The sequence below is a fragment of the Centroberyx affinis genome, unplaced genomic scaffold (assembly GCF_046629955.1).
Source record: "Centroberyx affinis isolate AG114_WGS23_722 - 3 ecotype Tasmania unplaced genomic scaffold, CSIRO-AGI_Caff_v1 ptg002726l_1, whole genome shotgun sequence".
In the NCBI taxonomy this organism is placed as follows: domain Eukaryota; kingdom Metazoa; phylum Chordata; class Actinopteri; order Beryciformes; family Berycidae; genus Centroberyx; species Centroberyx affinis.
The window spans coordinates 296,094-313,394 of record NW_027280894.1 but is presented as its reverse complement, the minus strand read 5'-3'; the positions used below and the strand labels follow the sequence as shown (position 1 = coordinate 313,394).

General features: G+C 42.1%; 1 protein-coding gene across 1 annotated transcript; it reads left to right on the top strand.

The window, feature by feature from the left end:
- The first annotated feature begins 6,334 nt into the window (after positions 1 to 6,334).
- On the top strand, positions 6,335 to 16,778 carry ctps1b (CTP synthase 1b). The gene is made up of 18 exons (XM_071535523.1): positions 6,335 to 6,488; positions 7,860 to 8,040; positions 8,597 to 8,767; positions 9,059 to 9,159; positions 10,228 to 10,344; positions 11,165 to 11,248; positions 11,579 to 11,659; positions 11,753 to 11,904; positions 12,158 to 12,290; positions 12,494 to 12,582; positions 12,967 to 13,061; positions 13,505 to 13,567; positions 13,725 to 13,768; positions 13,854 to 13,950; positions 14,042 to 14,097; positions 14,488 to 14,584; positions 14,881 to 15,025; positions 15,774 to 16,778. Exons 2-18 carry the CDS (start codon positions 7,875 to 7,877, stop codon positions 15,826 to 15,828), a joined length of 1,746 nt encoding a protein of 581 aa, XP_071391624.1. The 5' UTR covers positions 6,335 to 6,488; positions 7,860 to 7,874; the 3' UTR covers positions 15,829 to 16,778.
- The last annotated feature ends 523 nt before the right edge of the window (positions 16,779 to 17,301 follow it).

Below are 17,301 nucleotides of genomic sequence, written 5' to 3'. Positions count from 1 at the left end.
GGGTGAGAGAGAGAGATAATCTTTCTTTAATGATTATTTTTATGGCAGCCCCGCTTAACTAGACACTGTACAGTGGAGAGAGACAGGAAAGAGGGGATAAGGAGGTATGCAACAAAAGTCACAAGTCAGACTTGAACTCACGACATCGCAAGCACCTGCTGAGCAACCGCGGCTCCTCAGAGTCAACAATCTAAGTGGATTATTTCCTTGCAGATTTAACCCCCACCTCAGCTGGAGTACTGAGGATTCCTTGATAAACACTTACAGAGGGATAAAGAGACACTGCATGGGGTTGAGAGTATTCATTCATTGTCTTTACCCACTTATTCCGATTCAGTGTCACAGGAGGCTGGAGCCCATCCAAGCATATGTTGGCCAGAAGGAAGGGCAACATGTTGGAAACGTAGACGCACAAATACACACAGAGAAAAATAAATAAACAAAGAGGAAAGTGAGCGCGAGGCGTCTGTCACAGGGGGGACGACAGAGGGCAGGATAACACATCTGTTGATCAATAGCTTTTTGTCTCCGATGCTTCATGCACCACGGACAACAACTGACATATTCAGTCCCTTCGCCTGGAATGTCCTCCACTGGTCTTTCGTGCTGAGTCTCATGCTGGACCTCGGTGAACCTTTGGTCTTACATCCAGGCTTGTTACCAAACAGTGTGCGAGATCCACAAGGGCCAAACCACATTGGTTCTGCCTGGGTCATGTTCCTGCATTCCTCCATACATGTGATCCAAAGTGATATGTCCTCACAATCAAGCCGTCCATTGTCCCTGCGCTCCTTCTCATGAACACTTCTCAGAGGGAGCAAGGGGCTCAGATACTGGGAGACAGATCCTCTATTGATAAGGTCACCAAAATAGAACACTTCATTGTATAATACTGTAGCTCCTTTGTGGGCGTAATGCACTGGAAAGCGCATATGAGGTATGGGACAGGGATGGAGACAGCCATTTGACTGATGACGGGTTCAAAATAAAGAGTATGTGGAATCGGGAACATCGTGCGGCCATGACATACAATCAAACAGGGTTGAAATGGAAGAAATGGAAGAGTGCTGGCGCTAATATAATAGCATATGCTGTTATTAAAACCTCATAACTCCATTTTTGGCAATTACATTTTTTTTAAACTTGATTAGAAGCCTTACATGGTGCTGAGTGAGTTTCACAGTGTCAAGAACCCTAAATCCGTTGGATAATTTAAAAAATGCGCTGTGGTCAGTCAGAAAACGCATCTGTTTTGTCTCTGAAAATTTGACCTTTTGGAGATATGAGGTTTTCTTTCAGCAGCGACAGTATTCTGGAATGGTTTTATGAAATAGGCAATCATCTAAATGGGTCGGTCCTGTGATATGTTCATGAACCATTGAGAACTCGATGGGATCTGAAGTACTCAGCAGCCAGTCACACCTCTCCTGCTTGTAAAGGATGCTGCCGCAGCTAAGCGGTGCAGGCAAGTTGAACGGGCTTCAACGCATGAAGAGGTCGAAATGATTGAATAACAGAATTAGTGATAAAAGGGCCGCTTGTTTGCCACAGCCTAGCATCTGACTTGAGAATGACATGTGGTCTGGGAGTGCTAATGTACGGGGTCACAAGGCTGCAGGGTGCATCCCTTCCCCATCCATGGTGTAATCTGTTATCAGACTGTGTACTCAGTGTCCAGGGTGTTTATTAAGAATGCCACTTCAGTTACTTGAGGGAACAACACTTCATATGCTGCTAATCTAAGTTGGCAAACTTAAGTGAAAACATCTCTCAGTTGGTGTATTGTGACTACAGAAATAGTACATTTTAATCCATTATTGAATGGAATCCCCTTTTCTTTTATTAAATGGAAGCCACTTATGTTTTGTGTAAAGAGAACATGTGTTCTTAACGATGCTAATTCTCCTCATTTGAAACTTTCAGTGTGCATTTTAATTAAAACAAAATGCAGAGCTCTGTGTTTTCATTCCAAGAACTACAAAGGAGACTGTCTCCATTTGGCTATCATATTGATCCTGTCACGTTTCCACAATCAAAAAACTATCCGCCAAACGCATAATAGCATCCCCGGTCAAAGGCCACAACCCCAAATACTTGGGCTTGTTTGCACATTACACACACAATTTAGAATGGAATACATGGCTTGATGAATGAGGCCCCATGATCTTCCTCTCAATCCCTCTATTGAGCAGACATGTCCTCCTGAAGGGGGGGCTCAGCGGAGAAAAAAGACGAGAGCATGCGTTTTAAATTAATCAATCCTTCTCATTTCCCCCTCTCCTCCTAGGCAGACAGACCTCTCCTGGAGGGGGGTCTGCGGCAGTGAAAAAAAAAACACTGTCATCTGTTTTCGTGGAGGTGGCAGAGGCCCAGCCTCTAGCTGTGTCTTGGCTAGGAGAAAGAAGAGAGAGATAGAGGGAGAGGGGGAGAGAGAGAGAGAGGAGGGTGAGGAGGAGTAGGGGGGATGGGGAGAGAGGAGAAAGGGAGGCTGAGGGAAAGTGGGAGAGAGAAAAGAGGAGTGAGGGAGGAGAGAGCAGGAGGCCACATGCTAGGAGTTGGGTTAGGATAACAGCCGAGGAGCATGGGATATGCTGGTCTCCATACGTGTACAAAGGCAGCTCACAGATGACAGTGCAGTGGCATACCGGGCGCTGGTCCAGAGACTCAGCCCCCATGGGGAGAGTCTCTCTTTCACTCTATCTGAGTGTCTCTCTCTCCCGCTCTCTCTCTCACACATGCACACACTAGCTCTCCTCTTAATCCCAACTCCCACTTTCACTCACTCTCTCTCTCTCTGCTAGAGCTCTCTCAAAATCACTCAATTTCTATTTCTCTCCATTTCTCTGCCTCTCATCTCTCTATTGTCATATTTGGTCCCATATTATCCAATATACTCTCTCCCTCAATGCCTTTCTCCACTGGCATTCATACATTACATTTTGCCCTAATCAAATTAGATCTGCTCCAAGTAGTGGGAGGGAGGACTAACTCTCGCTGCAGACACAAAACAGACAACGCCCTCCAACTGACATTTGTTTTCTCAATAACTTGTGGCTTAGGCAAGGAGAAGAGCATAGTAGAAATCACACACACACACACAAGCGCGCACACTTGCACACACAGCGTAAACAGAGTATTAACTAGGTTTAAGACAATGACAACAAACTCAGAGTGTGGGTTTCCCCAGAGGTATATGAGCTGGATTTCTCAGAGAGACTATTGTTTGTCTATGGCTCCTGTTTACAACCGCATCTGACCTTGTTGTCACATTGTGTGTCATTATAGGTATCAGGGAGTTTCTGTGTGTGTGTGTGCGTGTGTGTGTGTGTGTGTGTGTGCTTGGGGTCACTTGAGCACAACTGCTCCTTTTCCGCAGTCATTACTGTATTTCTGAACACTGCCAGAGCAAAACAGAGCCTCTTGGATCTCATATTGGTTTTTATATTCCAAAAGTACTGTACTGAACAAAAGTAAGAGAGTCCTCACACTGTAAGTTGCTTCCAATGAATTTATTAACACCTGCACAGCTCCCTGCTCCTCATGATTGGTCTGATGAAGAGCAACACTTTGTATTTCGTCTGGCACCTGGTTAAGATTGGGATGTGCCTGTTTTTTTTACTCTGAAGTACTGCACTGATCATCATTATCAATGCTACCCACATGCCTAACCCTTGGCAGCCACCGCCACTGTTTATCCAGCCCGCCAAGCACATGAGCAGCCATAATGACACTAATTGCCCAAGAGCTCACTTTTCCTCTGAGTGGTTAGGTACTGCATTGTGCCTTAAGAGCCATCTGTGTTCCTCTCTTAAGTCAATCTATCTCACACATTCCAAAACTGCAAGAGGACAGGGGGAAAGGCACCACTCCCATTCATAAATAATGTGGATGGGGCGTGGGGGGGGGTGTGCTACTGTTTCATTGTGTGCGTCCGTGATGTTCATCTCTGTGTGGGCTGGGCCCGACGGGCCGCCCCAGCCCAGGGGAGGTCTGGGAGAGTGAAACATGGTTCGTGACATCTGACCCTTGAGCTAGCGAGCTTCAGTGGGTGGAGAAACTTTAGAAGCACTGCCAACTTAAAGTGATATCTCACTTTGGCAGAATGTTTTCATGCATCCATTTTATTTTGCACTTACATTTTAGGCATTTTCTGTTATCCAGTGTGACTTAAAATTAGTGCAACAGTAGGTTTTATTATTCCTCGACCACTAACATTACAAACAACCAACAGTAGGGAGTGCAAGGGACCCTGATAATATTCTAGTCACCCTACAATAATCAGGTAAGAGGGAAGTGTAGGAAAATAAATAAAAAATATGAGTCAAGGAAAAGGTCAAAGGTACTTTTTTTAGTTCATGGATAGAACATTAGCTGCTCCAGGAATCATTAGTCAACTGGCACTTTTGTTTTTTCCAATTCGTATTGCTAATGATCAGGATTACAGTCTTGGAAACTGCAACTATGAATGCAGAAAGAAGGAGTATATGCAGGTTTTGCCTCTATTTATTGTACTAAGCTTAGAAAATAAAAGCAACATAATTCCAGATACCCAGGGCAGCCAAAATTGGTTGAGTGTTTATGAACTCATAACAAAGTTAAAGGTTAAAAAAAAGGTTAATAATGCGCTGCCAAACTGAATTATTATACTCTAAGTGTCCATAAACGTACCGTTGTTCATTTTCACTTTGCAGTCACTGATACGTCTATGCCTATGTCACAAGGCGGTGATGTTAGATGTGATGTTATACTCATCTTAATAGCAGCAAAGTCATCAATTTTCTATGAGCTCCAATATGATTTAAGTGGATAAATCAGGTCAGGTCCATTTCCCCCTTGAAAGACTTTTAGCCTGGAGTTATTTTGAGCAAAGTTTCATTCGGTATTCAGATCTCTCCAGACTGGTTGGTCTCCCTTATTCTGTGTGGAAGGTAAAAAGCATTAGTGGCTAAACATTTCCAGGCAATCATTAACATACAACGATGAGTGGACACAGCTGACTTTGGCCGCCATCAAGAGATTTGACCAAAACACATTGCAAAACATGGCACAGTGTCTCCCTGAGGTCCCCCGACAGATTGATATCTTTACCAGAAAATGGGAGCATAGGTGGGTAACACACTGCGGTCCCATGATGTGTTTCAAGTAAAGGTGGACTCTGAGAGGTGAAATTACCTTTGAATTGCCCTCTGTGTTATTTTAAGAGTGCAAAGAGACGAGGGAAGGATGGCAACTCTTCATGCGGGAGGTTAATGTGTGTCTGTGCTCACTTGTCAGATGTAATTGAAGGGAACAGCTTATGAAAATGAGGTGGCAGGGATGAGGTCTTTAATTAGATCAAGATCATGGACAGAAATGAATTAGAATCCCCACTCTCATTACCCACAGCAAAACTGGAGCAGCAAGACAGAGAATGCATGCAGGAAAACTTTAATATCTCCCAGACATTGTAATAAATGGGGGGGCTTTTGAGGGATTACTCTATTTTGCAGCACCTGACTTGAATAACAGACCATAATCTATAAGGGTAGCCATGCGTATATCAAAATTAATGGCTTGTGTTGAACCTAAAAGTATCTCCATGTCACAATATCTGATGAGTTATTTGTTGCCATCAAGTTTCTGGGGTCATTATTTGTGAGTTATCTCATGCATGCCAATTGCTCAAGCTAGCCTTCTTCACTGCTGGCTAATAAAACATAGAACTCACATGCCATCTAGTGGTGAGACTGTTGTCTGAGTTATTGGCATTTATAAAGAATAGCGGGTGACCAAATTACTCTTCTCGCCAAAATTAAAGGGTGAAAAATAATTAAGACATTTAGATTAGATAATACATTGCATTTACCCTTTTATCTCTTAATAGCCGATGCTGGAGGGTTAATGTAATATCAGCATAGGGTCATGAACATATGTAGCAGTGGGGTCAATCTGCTGTACAAGGACAGGACGGCGTTATTATCGGATATATATCGCAAGTGTAGTCAATTAATTAATTCCCAAGTCGCATTACAATATCCTATGTACTTGCACTGACCTTGAAATTGTTCATTCACTCCGTCCCATGTGATGTCATTCAGTGAAAAAAACACACATGGTCGCCTCTCTCTGGTACAGAAGGAGCACAACAGTATAGCGACGTAAAGAGCAGCAGTGACGTTCATCTCGAGTCCACTTCGCGAGCCTCGACCGCGCAGGACTTGCTCAGCAGACTACTCAGCCATCCGGATCGCCTACAAGCCCTCTGCCAGTGCCGCCAATCATTCGCCGCGAGCCATGTGAGGATCTACGCAACCCGGAAGGAACCGCGCAACGTTTCGAGAAGCGGAGCAGTCAGCTTGTCCTACACGTGCATCTGCCACAGCACAACGTGGGAATTGTGTTCCCTCGCAGATAGTTAGCCGACAACTCTTATAGGAGATTCATAATCTTGAGGTAAACATCACGTAGATCCAGTTTGAAGACTTCCTTTTCTCGACTTTAAGCATTGGGTGAGTTTGTGTTGATTTACATAGGCTATATGTGTGTTAGCAAGTCAGTCAGCAGCTAAACTGAGCCATACTCACGCTTGCCTATACATTAAGGTCTACACTAACCTTGTTGTTGCTGCTGCTATTATGTAACGGCGGCTGCAGATGTAATTTTCATGTCACCTACATTACATGGCTAAAGTTACCGTTCATCTTGGAGGTTAACGTTAAGCAACAATGACGACAAATTTGGGGAATAATAGCTAGCTGCTTCCCTGCTTATCAGATTAACTTGTACATACATTGTGCATTCCCCAGCTCGCTATAAGTAAGATATGTTCATATTCAGATTGTTGGAATGAAGTGGCATGGCAAGCCCACAGTCATCTGAGCTGTCCTAGATACTTGTTATGCTACGGTTGTTGTTTCCCGCTATTGATGGAAAGGCAAATGCTTTGGAAAGAAATCATGCATAGGCATCAACTTCACTATTTATATTTGTCTAAAAAACTAATGTCGGGCATTTAAGCAAAAGCCTTTAGATCAAAATGGCTTTAAGATAATGAAACGCACAGTGCATTCAAGTGTCCAAACTTTTGACTGTGAGTGCACTTATCATAAAGTGACTGTATTTGGCATGGCAGCTGTAATGATGTTCCACAACATAACCCATTGGCATATGATCTTACACGGAAATACAATGGCGGGAAACAACAACTGTAACATAACAATTATCTAGGACAGCTCAGATGACTGGGCTTGCCATGCCACTTCATTCCAACAATCTGAATATTAAGAGATCTTACTGATAGCCAGCTGGGGAATGCACAATGCATGTACAAGGTAATCTGATAAGAATAATTCTTAATAATTATAAAGCTTCTTTGTCTTAATAATATCTTAGATTCCAAACTTTTGAATGGTAGACTGTAATTTTACACACAAAGTAAGTTTACACACACAGTTTGGGATAGACTACTGTTGATTTTTATTTTTTTGGTTTGTTGGCTTGACTCGGGCAATGTGAGAATGGGTTGTGATTCAGGTGTACAAGTAAAGTAGTTTGACTTCTGTGGTACATACTGGAAAGATAATGATAGCTCATGGTAATTTGCCTCAGCTCCATGCCTCACATTTGTTCATACAGGTTGAGTTAGGAAACCTCTTTCTGTTTTTTTTGTTAGTGTAAGTTTAACATGTATTACAGGTTTTACTCAGTTACATAGTCTAACAATAAAGTTGTTCTATATGCTACAAGTGTTGCTGGAGTTTTGACCTTTTTAGACCTTTTTCCCTTCTCCATGCACCTTGGAAGTAGGTGAAGTTGTGCCAGAAACCCCTACTCTGCTTCTACTCAGTGGTTACATGCCCTCTTATCTGTTTTGTGCTCAGTCTTCACATGTCACTATGAAGTACATCCTGGTGACCGGTGGTGTCATATCTGGCATCGGTAAAGGCATCATCGCCAGCAGTGTGGGAACCATCCTCAAGTCCTGCGGCCTTCATGTCACAGCCATCAAAATCGACCCTTACATCAACATCGACGCTGGCACTTTCTCACCTTACGAGCATGGTGAGAGTGTTAGTGAATTCAGCAAAGTTGACTGTTATTGACTTTGACCTCTCATCCACCTGTTGGGCTGTGTGGTTGAATCCTGCAGTACTGTAGTTACTAGGGATGGGACGATATATAAAAATTCAATATATCGCAATACAAAAATGTGACAACACATATCGCGGGGCAGAAAAATTAAATGCAATATAAGCTACATTTTATTCTGCTGTAGTAATCACAAATGAGACGGCTTGCCCATCACAATTGCACAAGCTCTCCATCCAAATTGTATTATTTGCACTTTATAATGACATTTTTAAATTGTTGTTTACATTCTAGCAAGCCAGTGCCATTGCTAGGAATATTTGTGTCTCAGAAATAAACATCTAAAATCGGCGCAGTCATACTTGGTTGTCATTGAACTTTTATTTATTACATCGTATTGTGGTTGTATCGAATCGTGAAACTCATATCGCGTTTATAGCACGACACAAGAATTGAAGTAGGGGGATCAGTAAGTCATCACACACATTATTGTCATGTGCTAAATCGATGCAATGTCTGTGTTGTGCAGGTGAAGTGTTTGTTCTAGATGATGGAGGAGAGGTGGATCTGGACTTGGGGAACTACGAGCGTTTCCTGGACATCCGTCTAACCAGAGACAACAACCTGACCACCGGAAAGATCTACCTGTCAGTCATCAACAAGGAGAGGAGGGGAGACTACCTGGGCAAGACTGTACAAGGTGAGAGAGGGTCGTATTTATCAAGATCACCCTACGATACCCAGCTACAAACACCAGTAAGGCACCAGTACAGTTTGTTTTGGGGGCCATTAATCCTTAAAATGTAAGTAGGCGTGATACTGTGAGGCACATTTTATGCTGACTTTATATTCTTTCCATCCATTTTTCCAGTGGGCCTTCAGGACAGAAGTTAGAAAGCATGTAGCTTTAAAACACACTACCTCCCACATGCTGTGTTGTTTGTTTGTTTTTTTCTGTACTGACTACTATCATTTCTATCTATTTTCTTAGTGGTGCCCCACATCACAGATGCCATCCAGGAGTGGGTGATGAAGCAGGCCAGGGTCTCGGTCGATGACGACGGAGTGGAGCCTCAAGTCTGTGTCATAGAGGTAAATTGGACTTGGCTAGTCGTCGCCTTTCTCAGCAAGTAGGGATTCATATAGTCGCCCAAGTGGGATTTAGGATGTAATGTCAGAGGATATTGAAAACCTTCTTTGTCAAGTCAAAAGTTGTCTTAGTAAATTTCAAGCTAAACTCGGTGCTAACTGGATCCCCAGCAAGGGTCAGAATTTAACGGCGGCTCGTGTCACAAATGCCCTTTAGAGTTCATAAAATGCCTGTGAAATTAAAAATGAGGGGGCAAAAAAATGACCCCAATAAATAGTACTACCCTTTCTTGCATTTCACCCTGTTCACATTTTTTCATTGAGTTGTCAAATAGTCACCCGTGAATGCGACCGCTGACCTCTGTGGGCCCACCGGCGGTGATTCATGACCAGGGGATTCTTTGCGGTGCGTTCTGGCCAAGAAAAATGGCTGCGGTTTTTGATCAGAAATCAAACCAAGCACACGGCCTGAAGCAGTAGACAATGTTGGCACCGCACAGGCAGCAATATGAGAAAACGCTGACTCCGCACAAACCATTGCATCTACAAAACATAAAACAACCAACATTGTAAAAAACTCAAAAATCGAGGGGTGGGTGATGGACTGGTTGGGGCAGAGTGGGGAAAACAGCACCGTTCTCCTCTGTAAGGCCTGCTGTGAGTTTCTAGCAGTGGGAAAAAAGTGTGACGTGTGGTAAATTGTAATTTAAAACAAAAATTAAAAAAATCGTAGTATTACAACTTCAGTATTTAATTGCCAACATGCAATGCAAAAGGTATTATTTCATATTTCAGTAAAGTCGCCCCAGAAAAGGACCAAAATGCCGCTAAAAATCAGATCAAAGGGACAAAAAAAGCCATGAAAAAAACATTTCTTGCCCCGCCCCCAATTAATGTGGCATAAATCAAATCCAGATTCCAGCTCTGACAGTGTTATGAGCTCAGCGCACCCAACAAGATTCTGTACTTTCTGAGAATAGATTAAGGTTACGTAAGGTGCTGAGTACCAACGTGTGTGTGTGTGTTTGTGCGTGGGGTGCTGCGGTCTGAGCTGGTGTTTTGTGTCAACAGCTGGGAGGAACAGTGGGCGACATAGAGAGCATGCCCTTCATCGAGGCCTTCAGACAGTTCCAGTTCAAGGTGAAGAGGGAGAACTTCTGTAACATCCACGTCAGCCTCGTACCGCAGGTATGGCACCTTGGCCAACACACACATCATGTAATCATCACAGGTATCGTCACAGAGAGTGGGAGAGGGGCAGGATGGTTGTTTATATGTCAACATGCCTGCTTAAAGAAACATGTAATAAAATAAATGATAAAGGTTGATGCAAGTTTTGTTTTCTATCTGCTTTTTAAATTGAAGGATAAGAGTGGTATAGAAGGGTAATAAAACCTACTGGTGTTTGAGTGTGAAGACTCACACTCGTTACAGTGTAAGAAAATCACGTTAAAACTCCCTAGTATTTTTAAACTTATATTTTTATATATAGGATCTATTTTTCTACTGAGATGGGGATTGAGTTCTCACTTCTTGATATTAATAGAACTAAGTATATCCATTTGTCCATCTTGTCATAGCCCATCTTGGACCCTACCCCTTCCATATTCATAGAATGCATATATTATTGTGTGTACATATGTATGCATGGGTACTTACTTATATAATACCATTATTTAATTTTGAATGATCATGCAATTTAGACCTATGGACCTAGATGTATATAAGCACTATGTCGCTTTGTGGGTAACATGTCTTGAGAAAGGTCGTTTGACCTAAACATCAACAAATAAGTCAATACAGAGGTGATCCTGCAGGAATTTCCACTTTTTTTTCCCTTTAGACTTGAATGTTCAGGGGAGTTAATTCCCTGCACCGCTAAAAGAGAGCACAGTGGTGTGCGTGTTATTTTCTATTATCTTTCGTTCCTCACATTCACCCAGTAATTTATTTCTCATACACAACAAAGCGCTACAACTGTGAGGTGAATTTCCTTTTGTGTCCTCAGCCCCGCGCCACGGGAGAACAGAAAACCAAACCCACCCAGAACAGCGTCCGAGAGCTCAGAGGACTGGGCTTGTCTCCAGATTTGGTGAGTCACATTACACCTTGTTCTCAAGCTTTACATCCCCTCCTGGACTACAGATATGAATGGGACATCCCAGGGTGCAGTGATGCTGAAAACAGTCAGAGAAGTTATCTAGAAAGTTAATTATTACTGTTATACAATCATCTCATGGTGGAGACAACACGAATGTGCAAAAACTGACACGGCTAACAATATGACATGTTTACAAATGAGTCAAACATGCATAGTTTGAATAGGAATCTATGAGCATGTACCCTGTTTGAGTGGGCAGTGTTTTTTTTTTTACCATGATATACTTTTTAAAGATGTTTGTTTTTTGGTTGTTTTTGTCAGATTATGTGCCGCTGTTCAACGCCCCTAGAAACAGCTGTCAAGGAGAAGATCTCCATGTTCTGTCATGTGGAGCCCACACAGGTGATGTACTATGATTTCTCTACAATAACACCCTTACTCGAAGCTCTGAGTGTAGAGCAAAATTGAAATAACGTCTTTCTTCACTCCTTCCAGGTGATCTGTGTCCACGATGTCTCGTCCATCTACAGAGTGCCCCTGCTGCTGGAGGACCAGGGTGTGGTGGGCTACTTCTGTCAGCGGCTGGACCTGCCCATCGAGATGAGGGCGAGGAAGATGCTCACCAAGTGGAAGGAGATGTCTGACAGGTGAGGAAGAATATCAGACCCATACACTTTTTTTTTTTTCAGTTCGGGGTCTTGCTCAAGGATTCATATGACATGGGACAGTCGATTTAGCCACTAAGCCACCCTGTCACCTGTGGGAATGAGGGTAACACATTCCAAAAAATGATGGATTCTAAAAGATAACAAATGGTCCTTAGCCCCTGCTGTGTTGCATTCTGGAAAAAGAGGTCTCATTGAATAAATGAATAAATAAATGATCCCGCTCTCTCCTCAGATCTGACCGTCTCCTGGAGCAGGTTTCCATAGCCCTGGTGGGGAAATACACCAAGTTCTCTGACTCCTACGCCTCAGTTATCAAGGCTCTAGAGCACTCGGCCCTCGCCATTAACCACAAACTAATGATCAAGGTACGGAGATCTCTGAAACACTTTTACATGTCTGTAACTTGTATTCGGATTGCTCGTTTTGGCATCACTATTTTGACATTTTGATTGCATTTTGATTTGTATTTATATTCTATATACTGTATGTATTTATTTATACAATCTTTAGGCCTGTTGCTCATGATGCTGACTAACCTTCCCGTTAACACTGTTCATCCTCATTACAGTACATCGACTCAGCAGACCTGGAGGCCACCACTCTACAGGATGAGCCAGTCAAATACCACGAGGCCTGGCAGAAACTCTGCAGTGCCGAGTGAGTAGCCACAGACCTGGGAGAACACACACATGCCAGTACATGGACTCCAGATACAGACCTTTCATATGAGGAGTTCTAAAACACTGTACCCGCATTGTGGAAAAACATCACTCCCTGAAGTTACAGACATCGTATAACATCACTACCTGCAAATTATAGAGGATCCAGTGTGTTATCATTTTGTTAATTAAGTCATTAAGCCACCCACCGTCCTTTAAAAAGTGCTGTAATTTGTTTTAATTTTATACTATAAATCATTTTGTAAGACTAGGTGTCACTTTATTCAGATGGTGGATATCTCTTTTTTTTTTTTATTTTATTTTATTTTTTATACAAAACTCATCACTCTTCACAGGCTGTCATTCTTCTTTCTCCCCACAGTGGCGTGTTGGTACCAGGAGGTTTTGGTGTGAGAGGGACAGAAGGCAAGATGCAGGCTATCAGCTGGGCGAGGAAACAGAAGAAACCGTTCCTGGGTAACGGGAAAGAAAATGATTAGATGTTTATTTGTCTCATGGACCAGGAATAATTATCCATGCAATACAGAAAATATTTTACTGCACTCTGAAAGGCCTCTGACCCGTTCCAGTATTTTCGTATCCTAAATATTTCATGGTAAAAGCAAACTTGGTGAAGCCTGGAGACAAAACGCATTGTTCCATCCAGGGTATCGATTGCTGAAGACACGGAAGTAATGGAACGGGTCTGAAGCCTTTCGGCATGCAGCTGAATACTGTCAGTATGTTATAGATGATTATTTGTGTGCAAGCAAATTAAATTCATATTATCTATAATCCTATGCAAATACAGTTCTGTTTGTCATGAAAATGGTTTGCACAACGGGGATCTTGTTTCTTCAGTTATGGGTCCTACAACAGCTCTTGTTATGCAATAATCCTGCTGATCTTGTTTCATGCAGGGGTTTGCCTGGGCATGCAGCTGGCAGTGTGCGAGTTCGCCCGCAATGTTCTCGGATGGCAAGGTGAGTAATCATCGCTCAGTTCACCTGGGGACACTGCTTAAAAAACATTTGAATCCTCTGGTGTAGTATTTCATAGTGAAAGAATATTAGAACATTTGTTAGGTTTATTTGAGCTACTAAATCAGATGAAGGAAGTTTTTCTCGTTGTCCATTTCAGATGCCAACTCCACAGAATTTGATCCAGAATCCAAACACCCAGTGGTAGGTTTTTTTTTTTTTTTTTAACTCATCTCATCTCTCCATACCATCACCGGTGGTTTTTTAACATCCTGTTCCATCTGCACAGGTGATTGACATGCCAGAGCACAACCCAGGGCAGATGGGCGGGACTATGCGGCTGGGGAAGAGGCGGACCATTTTCAAATCCAGTACCAGTATACTGAGTGAGTGCTATCCCCAAATGAATGGTGGTCTGGTTGGCCTTTAGTATTTCCATTTGTTGCGTTTCTGACGGCTGATATTTCATCATCACAGGGAAACTGTACGGAGATGTGGAATATGTTGATGAGAGGCACAGACACAGATTCGAGGTAAAGACTAGAACAGTGGGGGGTTTTTTTGTTTTGGAGCTTTTTGTGTGGGAGCCCATATTTTAAGGTCTTCGGACAAAAACCTTATTTTTGTAGGATAATCTTATTGAATTGACAGTTATGTTGCCGATGAATAAAAATGTCTAAATGTCTATAAAAATATCCTACAATATTTTATTCAGCTGACTTATGGCTTTGGCAAAATAATATAACTTAATATAGCTTTGGATACCAGCTCAACCAGGATAATTTGGGCGTAAATTTTGATCTTCCTGTGTTTCACCTTTGGTTCCCAACCCAGTCTTATGTTATATGATAGGATAACTTCTGGTTACTTGTTTATCTCTGAGAATTTTCTCTGAATCATGGAACCTCTATGCTTGTTTTAAGGTGAATCCTGAGCTGAAGCACCACTTTGAAGGCAGCGGTCTTCAGTTTGTTGGCCAGGATGTGGAAGGAGACAGGATGGAGGTCATTGAGTTGGAGGGTGAGGTCAACTGTCAAAGAAAGCGAGCATCCGCATGCTGTTACTGCCAATACTGCCCCAGCATGCTGTATTCCTCACCTTGAGTTCACCTGGAACATTTAATTTGGCTTACCTCCAAGATGCTGTTGTTGGTTTTTTTTATATATCATCTCTTCTATGCATCAAAATGCTAATTTTCTTATTTTCATCTTCCTTTGTTATGGGGGAATATTTGAACCATGTGTTTTATACAGTATAAATCACCTGCTAACTGTGGTATGTTTAATACTAATGTGTCTGCCCTGTGTATGTTCCAGATCATGGCTACTTTGTGGGGGTGCAGTACCATCCAGAGTTCACCTCCAGGCCCATCAAACCCTCTCCTCCATACTTTGGTCTCCTGCTGGCCGCTGCAGGGAAACTCCAGGGCTACCTGCTCAAGGGCTGTCGCCTCTCACCACGGTAAGGCCATGCAGCCTCACAGGAATGAGTTATGTTTCAAAAGTCATATAATGGAAGGTCAAAAGAAGCTGCTATGTTGTGATGCTGCAGCAGTTCGTAGGTTTAGCTTCCATTCGAACCATCGTGAGATCTTGGTGGAGATTAATTAGTCCCCCCAGTTTTCCCTGATTCTGCAGAAAAGTTTTATAGCGAATCAAAATGTTATTTCAGTGTTTTACATCCAGCTTTCCTCTTTATTGGCTAAAGTGCCTTTCCAATTTTTTTCTTTTTGGAGTTGCATTAAATCACATTTGACTGAGGCCTAATCAGTTGGAGCATGATGGAATGTGTCATACTTGATCTGTTAACTATGACATTAGTTCTGACATAAGGCCTATTCTGTTATGATTTGTTTTTATTATGTGGAAAGCTGGGGAAACCAAGGTAATTAGCACTCTGATCAAAGACACATTCTAGCTATGCTGTTAATTCCCTTAAAGCACAGCTAGCTATGCCTTATTGGTTGATAATTACCCATCTGTCTTGTTTACACCTGTTTAGTATTCATATATATGTAATGTATACTGCTTTGAAGAAACACATGCCTTGGTAACCCCTATATACACTTGAGGGTGTTCTTTACTGTGCTGAATGGTACTAAGGTATTGTTGAAGCTATTACACTACCATTGCACTTACAATCACAGTAAAGAACACTTTCGGGTATTACCGCTCTAATACTCGCTGTATGTATTTGCCTTGCATTGCAGGGACACTTACAGCGACCGCAGTGGCAGCAGCTCTCCTGACTCTGAGATCTCTTAGCTTAAGTTCCCCTCTGTGTCATAGGACTAAAACCCAAGTAGCTTTTTCCTGTGCCTATGTACCTCAATATCTGTGGACTCAATGGTCAATACAGCTGTCACTCATCTAGGTGAGTAGAGGGCTCACTTGGCAGCTCACCATTAACTCTGTAAGGTGTCTGACACTGCAAAACCAAAACCTCTTTTAAACTGTTTTTAGACTCTGGTTGGTACAATGAATGGCACTATGGTGTTAATACTTTATACTCTTAATATCTCATGCCTTGATTGATTTGTATGAATATAAAGGGGATATCTTGCCATGTACTCTGCTGGTGTTTTAGACTTGCAGCAATAAGCAAAAGCAGTAATACTGTAATAATTTGTTTGTAAGGGAAAACAAACGATGTAAAGTTTGTGGTACACTAAAGAATGGAGGGTGAGAGATAAAACGGGAAGATATGATCCTATGAACCTTTGTGCATTGTCTTTCATCATTAAGACCATGATGCATGGGCAAATAATGAGGAGGTGGAGATGGGCAATGTATTCTGCAGCAGGGATAGGAACTTGTAACTAGGTCAAAATAAATATGAAACACAGTGGTCTGTAAAGAACAGAAATGCAATGATAAAATACTGTTTACAGTTGCTGGAGACATTAGCTTAGGTTGCGTCATGAAATTTGCCTGTGTATCATGAAGATCAGACATGATTTTAGTGACACTGTCACATTTACTCATTTGAAATGCTTGTTATTGTATGTCTTTACAATGTTTTATGATGCTTTGTGTCTGTGTGTATATATAAATGTGTTTCTGCTGTTAACTTTCAAATCATTCAGGCAATATAAACTTCAGTATGTATCATACCTTCCACCTCTGGTTTCAAATGACAATCTTGGACTGTGTTGCATGGTGTGTACATGCAAATCTTTTTCTTTATGGGATTAAATTGGTGAACAAACTTTAAATGAGTGTTCCATGTTGTTGTTTTTTTGTGAATATGGGTTGGACATGAATTTTCATCTTGCACTAGAACACAGGTGTGCGTAAGTTGATGTGTTATGCCAGCATCATGACACATTGTCTGCTGACATCTTCAACAAGCAATGCTAAAGCCTCATAATTGCTGACTGTTGTTTCTTGTGGAAAGCCAAGGTCTGGTGACCTACAGAAAAAGTACACACAAATAATGTTTTCAAAGTCCATTGCCTTTTACTGCCACATCTGACCCAGAACTTCCCAAAATGGGTTATGCTGAAACAGTCATCTGACAGTCAGGCCCATGGGTCAACACAGTGTTAGGTGGAAAAGAAAGATGACAGACAGACTAAAGTTGATATCAAGATATCACGTATAGCTGTACAGTCAGCAAGTATCACATTATTAAAGTACAACACCTCAGCAATGTATCATTAGTAAAACTATTACACCAAGGCAACGCCAACAGGCCCAGACAACTTTGCTTCTGCCTTCCAAGTTACATTTTCACTT